This window comes from Chenopodium album, chromosome 2 (genome assembly GCF_948465745.1).
Source record: "Chenopodium album chromosome 2, dcCheAlbu1.1, whole genome shotgun sequence".
Classification (NCBI taxonomy): domain Eukaryota; kingdom Viridiplantae; phylum Streptophyta; class Magnoliopsida; order Caryophyllales; family Amaranthaceae; genus Chenopodium; species Chenopodium album.
This window is the reverse complement of record NC_137835.1, coordinates 16,422,485-16,438,535: the sequence shown is the minus strand read 5'-3', so window position 1 is coordinate 16,438,535 and position 16,051 is coordinate 16,422,485. Positions and strand designations below refer to the sequence as shown.

The following is a 16,051-nucleotide window of genomic DNA, read 5'->3' as shown; positions in this document are numbered from 1 at the left end:
CTCCCCTAAAGTTCTTTATTTAGCTTAGGTGTTGTTTTCCTAGTGAACACCCAAATGACATTAACGCAATAATGGGCTATTTGAGGGCCCAAATGAAGCCCAAATGGGCTGAAACTTGGGGTCCACCGTTTTTAGGACCAATGAAGATAATGGCCGAGACAAATTTTGGAGATGGGCCCCACAACGTTTCAAATTGCACTGCAAGGTTAGTGAGTTCTCCAAGGGCAATCTTGTATATTCTTTGTAGACCGAGTAGTCTAGAGTATTCAAGGACATTGTACATAGAGAGAGTAAATTCGGGATGATGTAGAACTCTGTAGATTAATCTTGTTCTAGGATCCTCCATTTGAGGAGGTTAGAAGAAATCTCTAAGCCTTGGGGAGCACTATTAAAGGTAACCTCCCCTTATTTGTACATCCATCCACACAACTGTAAAGTTTTCTCAAGCAATATAAAGCATTCTTAAAGCAATTTTTCTTATTCTCTTTTGCTTGCTACTTGGCCATTTTTTAGTTTCACTCATTTAACTTTGAGCATCGTATTTAGCCTAGCGAAGGTAATTTGGGGATCCTTGACTAGAGTTACAGGGGATAGGACTCATGCAAAGAACTTAGAGAAAGAGTCAGTACGTGACACGTGGTATCAGAGCAATGTCGATCGTAGGGGCGGTCTGTTGCGGAGTGAAGCTTGTTACGATACAAGGTTTAGTGTGAAGTAGACGATGACAGCTCAATAGAAGGACGTTGTTGGCTCAACCATAGAGGAACTACAGACAAGCAAGAAGGTAAGTCGTACTTTGTTGCTTGAGGAAAAGGTGGCTTTCTTGGAGTGCTCTATCGTTGATCACCATGACAGCCTTCGGTACTGGCTGACACAGTTAGTGAACTCCCGAGAAGAGTGGACGACATCGAGCTAGATGTCGAGGGCCTCGAAAAAAGGGTCTAAGAGTTAGAGTCCGAAACATCAAATATGAAGGACGGGACGTAGCTCCTCGTCAACCAAATGGCTGATGCTATTCGGTCATAATTAACTCAACTTAAGGACACCTTAATGAAGGAGCTGCGCTCTATGAAGGAGAAAATCGAGTCCCTACAAGCCGACGTGGAGCTGTGCAAGTCGGCTGTGGCAGTGGGTACCACGGTTCGGGAGGGACCTAAGATTAAGGTTCCCGAGCCACCAAAGTACCATGGGAAGAATGATGATAGGGAGCTGGACAACTTCCTATGGAGCATCGAGAGGTATTTCGATGCAATGCATTTTAAGGATGTTATTAAAGTAAACACTGCTACAATGTACTTGGCCGATAACGTCATTTTATGGTGGAGGAGACAGGAATTCGACATCGAAATGGGGCTTGTCTCGCTCAACACTTGGGACGAGTTCAAGGCCGGTTTCAAGAAGCAATTTTATCCGAAGAATGATGAAGAGATTGCCATGAAGAAGCTACGTGGGCCGAAGCATATAGGGTCTATCAAGGAATACGTCAAGCAGTATAATTCGCTCATGCTAAAGGTGATGGAGATGCCGGAGAAGACCTAACTTCTCTAGTTCAAACTCTTGCGGACGCCATTGCTGTAGCCGAATCCTTGTTTGAGTATAAGCTAGACACGAAGAAGGATCGGAGTAGCATGACAAGTAGCGACAACAAGGGGAAAGATGGGGGAGCCAAACCCACCGATCGCAGCCACAGTGGGGGTAAGTTATCCGAGAAAAAGGACAAGGCAAAGGAGAAAGACAAATCTTTGGAAGGCAAGACAAAACATGGCTGATTCCTATGCGGAGGGCCGCACTGGGCTAGGGAGTCTCCGCAGCGATAGAATGTCAACGCTTTGATCGCTAACTCGTCCGGGGAATCTTTAAGGGACGAGGCGCATATGGGGACATTAAGCTTGTGCAACAGCGTCAAGGCTACGGTGCAGCAGCATAAGGAAGGTAACGACATGGCTAAGTACGCTACCCCGAACGAAGAAACATTTCCTTATGTTTGCGGAAGCTGAGGTAAATGGGAAGGCTTCCAAGGCACTCGTCGACACGGGTGCAACAAACAATTTTTTCACTCTTAAAGAGGTTACAAGGTTGGGGATTTCATTCACTAAGAAGACCTAGTCTTTGAAGAAGGTGAACAGAGATCCCACCCAATTCTTAGTGTAGCTAGTAAGGTGCCCATTCGTTTGGGAGAATGGAGGGGCACCCTAGATCTTACCATAGTAGATATGAATGACTTTTCTTTAGTGTTGGAACTAGAGTTTATGGACACGGTAAGACCCTTTACTTTTAAGAAGGATGGAACAATGGCTATTGCGAAAGATCAAGAGGCATGGTCCATTCCATTATCTCTTGAAGAGGTGGAAGCCAAGGCAATATCTGTTATGCAAGTGAAGAAAGACATTAACAAGGGACAACCGACGTTCTTGGCTACACTTGTAGAAGAGGAACCTCATGGGGGTGATGTTTCGTCCGAAGTATCCGGAGTGCTCGAAGAATTAAAAAGCGTTATGCCTCCAGCCCAAGAGGCTCACCCCTAGAAGGGAAGTTGATCATCAGATCGAGCTGGAGCATGGGGCAAGGCCTCCAGCCATGGCACCATATAGGATGGCACCATCGGAGTTGGAAGAACTAAGAAAGCAACTCAAGGAGTTGTTGGAGTCAGGGTTTATCAGGCCATCCGGGGCGCCGTACGGAGTACTTGTGCTATTCCAACGCAAGCATGATGGGAGCTTGCGAATGTGCATAGACTACCGGATATTGAACAAGATTATTGTGAAGAACAAGTATTCAATCCCGTTGGTCGTTGATCTATTCGATCGTTTGGGAAAAGCCAAGTATTCTCTAAAATTAATCTTAGATCAAGGTACATGCAAGTACGCATCGCCGAAGGCGACGAGCCTAAGACGACATGTGTTACTTACTATGGGTCTTTCGAATTCTTGGTGATGCCTTTCGGTCTCACCAACGTCCCGACTACCTTTTTCACATTAATGAACAAAATATTCCAGCCATTTCTTGATAAATTTTTCGTCGTATATCTCGACGATATCGTCATGTATAGCGATGACTTAACTAGTCACTTGGACCGTTTGAGACAGGTGTTCCAGGTTTTGTGGGAGAACGAGCTTCAGGTTAAGTGGGAAAAGTGCTCGTTCGCTCAGGAGGAGGTGTCTTTTTTGAGGCACCATATCGAAGTTGGGAAAATCATGATGGAGCATGACAAGGTGCGCTCCATCGTTGAAAGGGAGGAGCCCAAGAACGTGTTCGAACTACGGTCGTTCCTTGGGCTAGCCAATTACTATCGGTGATTGATAAAAAGCTATTCAGCTCGGGCAGCACCATTGACGGATTTATTGAAGAAGAAAGTGCAGTGGTGTTGGAGTGAAATGTGTCTAAGGGCCTTTGATGATTTAAAGGAAACAATCACTAGTGAGCTCGTGTTAGCACTACCTGACTATAACAAACCGTTCCAATTGCATAAGGATGTGTCCGACTTCGCTATTGGAGGAGTACTGATGCAAGAAGGGAATCCGATCGCCTACGAGTCACGCAAGATAAATGATACCGAGAAGAGAAATGTGCATGACAAGGAGATAACGCATATCATCTATTGCTTGCGCATCTGGAGGCACTACTTGCTTGGGAGTTGGTTTATCATTTACACCGACAATGTTGCCACAAGCTATTTTCGATGGCAAGACTTTTTAGCTGATTTTGACTATGCCATAGAGTATAAGCAAGGAAAAGTCAATTTTGTCGCCGATGATCTCAGTCTAAAGGCTATGCTTGTTGCTATCAGCATCATCACAAGCACCATCCTTGATCGGATCAAGGATTGCCTCTCTCATGACCCCATGGCCAAAGAACTTATGGAGTTGGCCAAGTAGAGGAAAACTCGAAGGTTCTGGGTAGAGGATGAGATCCTCTACACCACTGGACGATAGATTTTTGTGCCTAAGTGGGATAATCTTAGGCGGGACATTCTCAAAGAGTGGAATGACTCGATGTGGGCTGGGCACCCAGGCATTCAACGCAAATTGACACTCTTGAAAGACACTTATTATTGGCCTCACATGCAGGATGATGTGGAGGCTTACTTAAGGATTTGTCTTTGCCAACAAGACAAAATTGAGCAATGTGTGACGGCTGGGTTACTTGAACCCTTGCCTATCCCTGAGCATCCTTGGGAGAGCGTCTCTATGGACTTCATCTCCGCTCTTCCCAAATCTGAAGGTTGCGGTTCGATTATGGTGGTAGTGGGCCGCTTTTCAAAATATGGGACTTTCATACCAGTACCGAAGGATTGCAATGCCGAGCAAGCCGCCAAGCTCTTTTTCAAGCATGTCGTAAAATATTGGGGCTTGCCCAAAAGCATAATCAGTGATCGAGATACAAGGTTCACGGTGAAATTATGGACGGAACTATTTAAAGTCCTTGGGTCAGGGCTACACTTCTCTACAAGCTTTCACCTGATGGGCAAACGGAGAGGGTGAATGCTTTAGTTTAGCTCTATTTGAGGCACTTTGTTAGTGTCAACCAACAAGATTAGGCTAAGTTGATGGACATTCCCAATTCTCTTTCAATTTGCAGCGTTTCGAGGCAACCGACAAGAGTCCATTTGAGTTAGTCATGTGCGAACAACCAGGACAACAACCCTTGACTCCACAAGGGGTTGCATCAAGCCACACGGGAAGTAGACCCGCTGCATATAAGCTTGTTAGAGGGTGGCATGAGCAGCTTGATATCTCAAAGGCCTACTTGGACAAGGCAACAGAGAAGATGAAGAAGTGGGCTGACAAGCACAAAAGGCCCCTTGAGTTCCAAGTTGATGACTTGGGTTATGGTGAAATTGATACCCTAACATTTAAAAGTCTTTCGTAAAGTTTACAAGGGCTTTGTGCGGAAGTATGAAGGGTCATTCCCGGTTGTAAGGAAGGTTGGGAAGGTTAGCTACAAGCTTGAGTTACTGCCCAAACTTAAAATACACCGGGGTTCCATGTGATCTTACTTAATTCCTACCATGACGACAAAGAAGATCCAGCAAGGGGCGAGTCACAATGGGCGCCCGCGACGATTGTGACTTCTTTCGATCGAGACGTTGAGGTGATCTAAGCAAAAGGGTCATAAAAAGACGGGGCGTACCAAGCTACAATGAGTAAATTGTCCGTTGGAAGGGTCTTCCGGACAGTGAAGCATCATGGGAGAAAGAGGAAGATCTATGGTTGGTCAAGACTTAGGTGGGGGAGCAAGTTACAAGTCAAGTCCCCACACCCTAAAAGGCATCAACAATGTCACTTGGACACTAGTCCACAAATCGGGCCTAGGGAGTTGCCTATGGGTGATAGGAAGCACCACTCCCCTAAAGAGCTTTATTTAGCTCCGGTGCTGTTTTCCTAATGAACACCCCAATGATAGTAACGCAATAATGGTCTATTTGGGGACCTAAATGAAGCCCAAACAGACTGAAACTTGGGATCCACCATTTTAAGGACCGATGAAGATGATGGTCGAGACAGATTTTGGAGATGGGCCCCACAACGTTCCAGATTGCACTACAAGGTTCGTGAGCCTTCTGGAAGCTTCTAGAATCTTTTAGGGCAATCTTGTTGTAGGGAATATTTCAAGCATTATCCCTAGCTTGAACCCTACTGTGATTAGAGCTGCTCATTTGCGGGTTTGGGCCGAACACGGGCCGGGCCAAACCCTATAATTTTGTCCAACGGGCTTAATGTGGAAGTCCAAGCCCTTTTAAACGGGCTTAATATGCTGCCCACACCCGTCTATTTACCGGGTCGGGCTTTCCCGCGGGTTAACGGGCCTAATATTAACCTTCATTATTTTTCAACTGATTGGTGGATTATTTTCTTAAAAATTTGTAACTTATGATTGTTATGGTTTAAAACCTTAACTAATAAGAGTATGAACCTTAAAATAGATAATGCATTAAGCAAAATATTAACAGGGCATGTTATAAATTTAATTTTTACAAAATAGTATATATTAATTACACAAAATTAAAACAGGCTTAATAGTCCAACTTTGCAAGCAGTAGCGTATGCCATTTGCTCATTCTTCTCTCCAGCTTACTAGTTTAATCCAAAATCCAATGTAGACCCCTTCCCACTATCAAAACAAAAATTAAAATTAAATTAGTAGTTAGTTAGAAGATAATAAGAAATAAATAATAAGTAAAAAAAGCATTATTAAATGTGTAGACACACTTAATTAAATAATTTTATTCAATAGTAGTTTAATCCTCGTCTTTGGATTCATAATCATCTTCATCTTCTTCTTTTTCCCCAAGAGCTGAATTCCCATAACTAAAAAAGCTCGATGAGCCTCCTACGAAGGTAAAGACAGATAATAGTTAAAGGATAAACAAATATGAAATTAACATAATATACAAAAGATGATTTTTTTAAAATAAAGTTACCTAATGTAAAGCCTTTTGCACGTAACCAATCTTCGTAACATGCAAGAACCTCAATTGTCTCTTCCCCCAAGGAAGCTCTCCATGGATTTATCAATTTTTTACTCATACTAAAAGCAGATTCAGAAGGAACAGTAGAGATAGGAATGGTTAAAATATCACGAGCCATGCATGCAAGTTTGGATAACGAACTGAGCTCTTATTCCAATAGGCTAATACATCACATTTTTCCATGACATCAGAATTCTTCTCTTCTAAGTAGAGCTCCAGTTCACTCTTCTCACTGTCTACTTTTCACTTCTTACTTAAGAACATTTTATACTCCATCATTTCATTCATTTGATCACCAGAACAACTTACACTGTTAGAAATATTGGTTTTCCTCGAGCTTGTGGCAAAAGTAGGAGAAGATGAGCCATGTGCAACTCCTTTATACTCGTCAAACAAATCAAACAATGTAATTCTAATACGTGAAACCATCTCACTAGCATATATTTCCCCATACAACTTCGCAAAGCAATATTCTACCCTCTCCAACTTAAAACGAGGATCTAAAACAGCAGCACATGAAAGAAGAATATTATATTCAGACCAATACTTATCAAACTTTACTTGCATATCCTTAGCCATGGAACACAAGTTACCTAAAGGTCCTTCTGCAACCTCAATTAATTTCTTATGTACCCTCCACACACTATCAAAAAATAGATTTGCAGTGGGATTCTTGGAAGCTGAAAATGTATTAGTTACATCATAGAAAATATTCAAGAAAACATGCAACTCAACAACTCTATCCCACTCATCCTTTGTGAGACTAAAGCTTTTCAGATCTTTATCTCGACTTACTACATGATCAATGACATCTTTAAAATATATAAACCGATCAAGCATCAAAAAAGTTGAATTCCACCTTATGCAATTATCTCCACGCAATTTTTTAGTTGATTTTATGCCAAAACTCGTTTCACAATATTATAAAAATTGTTCTTCTTTGGGATCGAGTGTCGAAAATGCTTAACTATACTTCTGATTTTAATCACAACATCGTCTATAAGCTTTAACCCAGCTTGCACCACTAGATTAATAATATGACAAGCACAACGACAATGAATATATTCTCCACCAAAAAACAAACAATTTTTTCTTTGGAGATAATTTTTAAGAGAAGAAATCATGCTATCATTATACGATGCATTGTCCACGGTAAAAGTATGTACCTTGTAATCAATTTTCCATTCACTCAAACATAATGCAATCTCATCAGCAAGAGACACTCCATCAAATGGGGGTGTTAAGGCCCCAAACTTAATTATTCTCTTCTGCAATTTCCAATTAATATCAACCCAATGAGCTATTATGCACATAAATTCATCTTGAATATGCTCACTTCTCCAATTATCTGTTGTAAAACATATTCTGCTAGGAGCCTTTTGCAAATCATCCATAATAACTTGTTTCTCATCATTATAATATTTGAATATATCTCTCCTTATGGTGTGCCTACTAATATTATTGAATTGGGGGCACATAACTGAGATCATATACCTAAATCCAGGTTCCTCACAAGTAGTAAAAGAATGAGCACCCGCCACAACATAAATCCCAATAGCTCTACGAACCTCCTCAAAATCAATACTAGGATTTTTTAATGACAAGTTGCTACTACCACCCACTGATGGAGTACCAGAAATGCAAAAATTTCTAATGTCATAATTCATTCGTTTAGGACACTTGCCTATATGTCTTGCAAGATGAGATGTGCCACTATTACTATTAGCACTCATTACAATCTTACAATAATTACAAGTAGCTTTGACACTCCCATCTTTTAAGACTTGTCTTGTCATATTTTGCCAAACAGGGGAAGTTAACTTCCTACCTTTAGAATTAACTAGAGGGCCTTGATTATTGCAAGGAAGTTCATCTTCATCATCCAACACATCTACCGGAGAATTAACACTCCCTTCCATGATTATTACACAAAATCTGTTAAATTGGGCCGACAAAAAAGAATTAAATATTACACATACAATTATACTCAATAGCACAACTGTAGGGAATTATTTCAAGCCTTAAAAATCCCACTAGCTCGAACCCCACTGTGATCATACACTAAAGTACGGTGGCGTCCAAAAGGGAAGAAGATAGAGCAAAAGAGTCGCCAACAAGTTTTTAAGGAACTTGTAAACCGTTCACGAGGTGAAGGTTACACCCCTTAACGATCCAAGAGATCGTCAACTCCATAAGGTCATGAACCAAATAAGGGTTCGGGGATGATGGTACAAATCCAACCTAAAAGAGATTGAACCTGCCCTAATAATAGGCCTCTACTTTATTCTGCTCGTATTCATGTGCGCTTTCTGATTAACATACAATCAATAGGATTAACCCTAAACCTGTTTAATCTATGTTGGTTGAACATTAATGCACAAACAAATCTATTATTGGCGATCACTTCAAATTATAATCATAATAAACCCTAAACAAGATTATTAATATCTTATTAAGCGTGGTTGCAAGTACCAATTCCCTTTAACATGCAATAAAGGTGATCAAACAATAAATAAATATCAAGCAACATAATAAATAATCATTATGAAGAATAATAATAATCATATCATTATAATAATCATAATCATCATAAATAAAATAATCATCATCAAAATAATAATAAATTATAACAATTATAATCATAATCATGTTAAAGCATAGCAAGATCCTAGGCATGGTACTAACAAGATTAATAACAAACCCTAGCATGTCACTAAGCAATAAAAATCAAATCTTTAACCCTAACATGATACTAACAATCATAAATATTAGGAAGAGAATAAAAGGTATCATACTTTTAATCATACTTAATACTAAAGTTACCCTAGACATGATACTAGGAATCAAAATAACAATCTAAGCATGATTTCTATATCATAATATCAATAAAACCATTAAAGTACTTACTTGGATGACTCGTACCTCTTTCTAATAACAAAATACACACGTTAGTAACTTCAAGGAAAATAATAATCAAAACAATTAAATTAAATAATTTAAATAGAGATTTGGGACCAAACCCTCATAAATTAAAACCTTTCACGCCTAGGGCGAAGGCAACTTCGAATATGGCTAGGTGTTTCTAGATCTAATGAATGCGGAATTTTGTATGAAAACCAAAGTTTAGAAAAGAAAGAATGAATGAAGAGATGAATGAATTCAAAGAATTTGATGAACGATTGAGAGTTGATGAAGACTTAAGAATCGAGAGAATTGGTGAATGATAGATGTAGATGATGAAGATAGTTGATGAAGACTTAAGAATAAGGAGAATTCGTGAATGAAAACGGAGTTTTTGATACGATATTTATAGAGAAAATCATCCAAAAAAGATAATTTATCAAAACAGAGTATGAAGACCACAAATCCACCTTGGCGCCAGACCTGGCTCATTGGCGCCAGGAACTGTGGCTAGCGCCAGGCGCCAATTCTGGCGTCTGGCGCTAATCTTGATTCCAGGCGCCAAGGCCTGGGGTTGGACGCCAAACTGGATTTTAACGCGTTATCGAAAATCTGATAATTTTACCGTATTGGAAGATAAAATAATATAATTTCGGTCGAAAATGCTATTTGATCTAATTAAAACTCTGAAGAATCCTAATTGAATTAAAAATGATAAAACCTTCTAGAATGTTCTAGAAGACCAAAACCATTCCTAATTACATTAGGAATGATAAATCATATTAGGCCCTCCCCTAGATCATTGGGCCGTACTTAAAACTCAAACCGGGCCCAGTTTAGTAAATTGGCCATAAATTCCTCAATATTCATCGGAATTGGGCTTATAATATATCGTTGGAAAGGTCTTTGCAAGCCCCATCCAACTACACCACTATTGGACCCATATTATGGACCAACCAAACTGGATTGACTGTTTTCTTAAAAATAAAGTTTTCAAAAACAGGGAGAAGAGAAAAGAAAAGAAATAAAACTTTCCGCAACACTAGACCTTTCCATACTTTCGTTTCATTCGATTATGATTCAACGTGAAAGGTACTCATCACTGGGTTTGGTTTTTGGGGAGACACAAATGGGTGTCTACAACAACAATATAATTAGCACAAGAAATCAATAGGAACAAGTTGAAACTACATTATATAGTTTTACTAAACCAAATTAACAAAGTTATATATTAATTAATTGATTACAAGACTTACAACCCCATTAAATACTAGGGGACTATTAGGAGCCATAATATGAACCTTAAAAGTTGAATCGGTTGTCGAATCGGAGTAAAAACAAATAAATTCACATGCTATTATCTAATTTAGTTCACATTAGTAAAGAAAAAAGTTAATAATAGAAAATTAGACAATTATTCAACCAAATTACCTAATACTAGATAATTAGAATTACCTCACTATTCACGCCGTAGATCTTGTGCTTTGAAAGATGATGCCTTTCACTATGATTAGTATGATATGAAGATTATGAACTATGAAGTAAAGAGAGATGAAAATGTAGATTGTAGATCTAGGGTTTTTTTTTTGTTTATGTTGTGGAGAGAGAGAGAGTAAATGGCAGTCAAAGAGACAAAGACTCTTCTAGATAAGTACTTGTACAATTGTACCGACCGTATTTTTTTTAAAAAAAATTCAGACTTTTTGTAAAAAAAAAAACAACGCTGATTTAATTTGCTAACGGGCTGACGGGCCGGCCCGAAATTTAAATACCATTGTCCATGCCCGCCCATTTTCACAAACGGGTCGGGCCTGGCCCGTCCATTAATTTATTGATTTTTTAAAAAGGTGTCCAGGCCCGAATTTTAACGGGTCGGACGGGATGGGCCTATCGGGTCGAACTGCCCATGAACAACTCTAACTGTGATCATACACTAAAGTACGGTGGCGTCCAAAGGGAAAGAAGATAGAGCAAAAGAGTCGCCAACAAGTTTTAGGAACTTGTAAACCGTTCACGAGGTGAAGGTTACACCCCTTAACGATCCATGAGATCGTAAACTCCAATAGGTCTGGAACCATGACTGGTAGTTTGGGGATGAAGGTAGAAATCCAACCTAAAAGAGATTGAACCTGCCCTAATAATATGCCTCTACTTTATTCTGATTGTATTCATGTGCGCTTTCTAACTAACATGCAATCAATAGGTTTACCCTAAACCTGTTTATCTATGTTGGTTGAATATTAATGCACAAACAAACTATTATTGGCGATCACTTGAATTATAATCAAATTAACCCTAAACAAGATTATTAATTATCTTATTAAGTGTGATTACAAGTACAAATTCCCTTTAAACATGCATAAAAGGTGTGATCAAGAAATTACAATAATAAGCATCAAGCAACATAATAATAATTATAAATCATGACATAAATCATAATAATGACCATAATAATAATAATAATAATAATAATAATCATAATTAAATAATCATGTTAAAGCATAGCAAGATCCTAGGCATGATACTAACAAGATTAATAACACACCATAACATGTCACTAAACATCAAAGATCAAATATATAGCCCTAACATGATACTAACATGCATATTAGGAAGAAAAATATGAAGCATCGCAGGAATCATAATAAGCATATTTGATATTATAACCTTTTCCCTAAACATAATACTAGGAATCATTGTAACAACCTAGACATGATTTCTATATCATAATATCAATGCAAACAATTAAAGCACTTACTTAGATGCCTCGTACCTCTTTCTAATAACAAAATAAACACGTTAGTAACTTCAAGGAAAATAATAAAATCAAACAATTAAATCAAATAATTGAAAGAGAGAATTAAAGAAAGTTTAGACTAGATTTGGGACCAAACCCTCGGGAATTAAAACCTCTCACGTCTAGGGCGAAGGCAACTTCGAATTATGCTAGGGGTGTCTAGATCTTGTGAATGCGGAACTTTATACGCGAAAAGCTTGTTTAGAAAAGAGAGAGAGAAGATATCAAGAGATTCTTGAAAACTAGAGAGAATAAGAAAATTAATAGTTGTTGATAAGAATTGTTGATGATTCAAAACGGAGGTTTTAGGAGGCTATTTATAGAGAAAATCAGCCGGATGGATAAAAAAACGAATCAGAGTTTCGACGAGAATAAAATGACTTAGCGCCAGACGCCAGACATTAGCGCCAGACGCTAAGGCTAGCGCCTACGCCGGACGCCAAGCATTAACGCCAGGCCCCAGACGCCAAGCATTAACGCCAGGCGCTAATCCTGTCGTCAGACGCTAGAAAACAATTTCACGCGTTTTCTTAATTTGATAATTTACCCGTACAGAAGGGCAAAATCGTATTTTCCTTAAAACACTTCTTTTATTCTGATTAAAACTCTAAAAAGTCAACTAAAGTCAATTTATCAATGCTAATTAAATTATAAAATTAGGAATGAAAAGAACCTTCTAGAAGAATCTAGAAGACTATAATCAATTCTAATTGCATTAGGAATGATAAATCATTATTTCCTCTAGATCATTGGGCCGCATATAAAGATCAAACCGGGCCCAGTTTAGTAATTTGGCCATAACTTCCTCATTGTTCATCGGAATTGGGCTTATAATATATCGTTGGAAAGCACTTTTCGAACCCGACCCAACTACACTATTATTGGACCCTTGCCATGGACCAAACCAAATTGAATTTGCTGTTTTCTTAAAATAGGTTTTCAAAAAACAAAGAGAAAGAAAAGAAATAAAAACTAACCGCAACACTAGACCTTCCACACTTTCACTTCATTCGATTATGATTCGACGTGAAAGGTACTCAACACCGGGTTTGATTTTGGGGAGACACAAATGGGTGTCTACACTTGTATATTCTTTGTAGACCAGAGTAGTCTAGAGTATTTAATGACATTGTACATAAAGAGAGTAAGTTTAGAATGATGTAGAACTCTCTAGATTAACTTTATTCTAGGACCCTCCATTTGAGGAGGTTAGAACTTTATAGATAAGAGATCTCTTGGCCTTGGGGAGCACTATAAATAGGCAAACTTCCTTCATTTGTACATCCATCCACACAATTGTAAAGTTTTCTTAAGCAATATAAAACATCCTTAAAGCAATCTTTCTTGATCTCTCTTGCTTTCTACTTAGCCATTTTCTAGTTTCACTCACTTAACTTTTAGCATCGTACTTAGCCTAGCTAAGGTACTTTGGGGATCCTTGATTAGAGTTGCAGGGGTAATTCTAGTAGGATGCGTGCAAAGGATTTAGGGAAAGAGTCAGCACGTGACACGCCGCTAAGTGTCTTCTCATCTTCTTGTAGAATTTGCAAAATATGGTATGACTTTCACCTTGTTTGTTGAATAATTTGGGTGGGATTCGAGATTTTGTAATTTATTAGGGGTTTTGATTTGTATGATCAATTGAGTAATGAAGTTTGTTGAAAATTTTCTATTGTTTAAATGGAGGATGTAGCAAGTATAATTACGGAAGGTGGAGTACTGGAGTAGTTCCTTTATTGGTAATGCATCTTAAGGAATCATCTTCGCTGGTGGAAAATGATGGCTTGAAGCAGTATGAACATGAGGTTGAGAAAGCTAGTGCCTTTGCTCATGGGCTTCTTGCTATAAAGTTCGCCGATGGTGTTATCGACGATGTCATTATTGATGATGGTGGTATGGTGTTGTTGACAATGGTGGTGTTGATGATGGTTCAAGTATGGGGGGTGTTTTTGGGGATGGGAAAGGGGGTGGCCGGTGGGAAAAGGGTGGTGGTGGTGGGTAAGGGGCTGCCATGGAAATGATGAGAGAGAAAGATTCATGGAGGGGAGGAGAGGGAAAAATAAATATAAAAAGTAATAGAAACACCAATTACATTGTGACACATGACAAGTTTACTTGTTAAATCAGTTTTTAACAAGTCAAGGCCTATAAAAACAAATACTTCCTAAAGTTCAGACTATTCAATAATAATTCAAAGCTGAGATTATATATGATGTATATTACAACAAAGGGAAGGTAGTAAAGACCTATTTTCTCTTATTATTTTCTATTCATTCTTGTTGATATTGCACTTCACTTTGATTAGTGATAGCTTAGTTTTTATTTGAATCATACATGTAGCGATTGAGTTTTTTTCTTTTACTGCTATATACATCATTGTAGGTGTCGTGCGAAGTGCTTCTACTTTAGCATATGTGAATATGCTCGGTAGTTGTAGGATGTAGGAATTGAAATGTATGATAGGGACAAGAGATAAAGTAAGAAGCCACCAACAAGTTTTTAAGTAATTTGTAAATCGTTCATGGATTTTATCGAAAAAGACAAGGTGTAGGGAATATTTCAAGCATTATCCCTAGCTTGAACCCCACTGTGATCATACACTAAAGTACGGTGGCGTCCAAAGGGAAAGAAGATAGAGCAAAAGAGTCGCCAACAAGTTTTTATAGGAACTTGTAAACCGTTCACGAGGTGAAGGTTACACCCCTTAACGATCCAAGAGATCGTCAACTCCAATAGGTCTTGAACCATGACTGGTAGTTCGGGGATGAAGGTACAAATCCAACCTAAAAGAGATTGAACCTGCCCTAATAATAGGCCTCTACTTTATTCTGATCGTATTCATGTGCGCTTTCTGACTAACATACAATCAGTAGGATTAACCCTAAACCTATTTATCTATGTTGGTTGAATATTAATGCACAAATAAAACTATTATTGGCGATTACTTGAATTATAATCAAATTAACCCTAAACAAGATTATTAATATCTTATTAAGCGTGATTACAAGTACCAATTCCTTTTAAACATGCGTAAAAGGTGTGATCAAGCAATAACAATAAAAATCAAGCAACATAATAAATAATCATAACAATAAAAATCATAATAATCATCATAAACATGTTAAAGCATAATAGCAAGATCCTAGGCATGATACTAACAAGATTAATAACAAACCCTAGCATGTCACTAAGCAATAAAAATCAAAACTTTAACCCTAACATGATACTATTAGGAAAGAACTGGAAGCATCATACTTTTAATCATACTTAATATTAAAATTACCCTACACATGATACTAGGAATTTAAAATAACAATCTAAGCATGATTTCTATATCATAATATCAATTAAACCATTAAAGTATTTACTTGGATGTCTCGTACCTCTTTCTAATAACAAAATATACGCGTTAGTAATTTCAAGGAAAATAATAAACAATTAAATTAAATAATTGAAAGAGATTTGGGACCAAACCCTCAGAAATAAAACCTTTCACGTCTAGGGCGAAGACAACTTTGAATATGGCTAGGTGTATCTAAGTCTTGCGAATGCGGAATTTTGTATTTGAGAAAAGGCTAGTTTAGAAAAGAGAGAGAGAGAGAGAGAATAATCAAGAAATTCTTGATGAGAGTTGGTGAATTAAAACGGAGTTTTCAGAAGGCTATTTATAGAGAAAATCAGCCAAAAAGATAAAAAATCAAAACAGAGTTCTGACGCGTAAAACGAGGTTAGCGTCAGACGCTGACATTAGCGCCAGGCGCTAACGCTAGCGCCAAGCTTAGTGTCAGGTGCTAATGCTGGCGTTTAGCACTGACTAAAATATTGACGCGTTTTCTAAAATCAGATAGAAATTGATCGTACAGGAGGATAAAATCGTATTTTCC

The 16,051-nt window shown here is 38.3% G+C and overlaps 1 protein-coding gene across 1 annotated transcript; it reads right to left on the bottom strand.

Moving 5' to 3' along the window:
- Positions 1–5,910: 5,910 nt before the first annotated feature.
- Positions 5,911–8,400, bottom strand: LOC145583827 (zinc finger BED domain-containing protein RICESLEEPER 2-like). The gene is made up of 2 exons (XM_081640794.1): positions 6,422–8,400; positions 5,911–6,330 (listed from the first exon to the last, which is right to left on the bottom strand). The coding sequence occupies exon 1, from the start codon at positions 8,386–8,388 to the stop codon at positions 7,366–7,368; it is 1,023 nt and encodes a 340-aa protein (XP_081496920.1). The 5' UTR covers positions 8,389–8,400; the 3' UTR covers positions 5,911–6,330; positions 6,422–7,365.
- Positions 8,401–16,051: the final 7,651 nt, after the last annotated feature.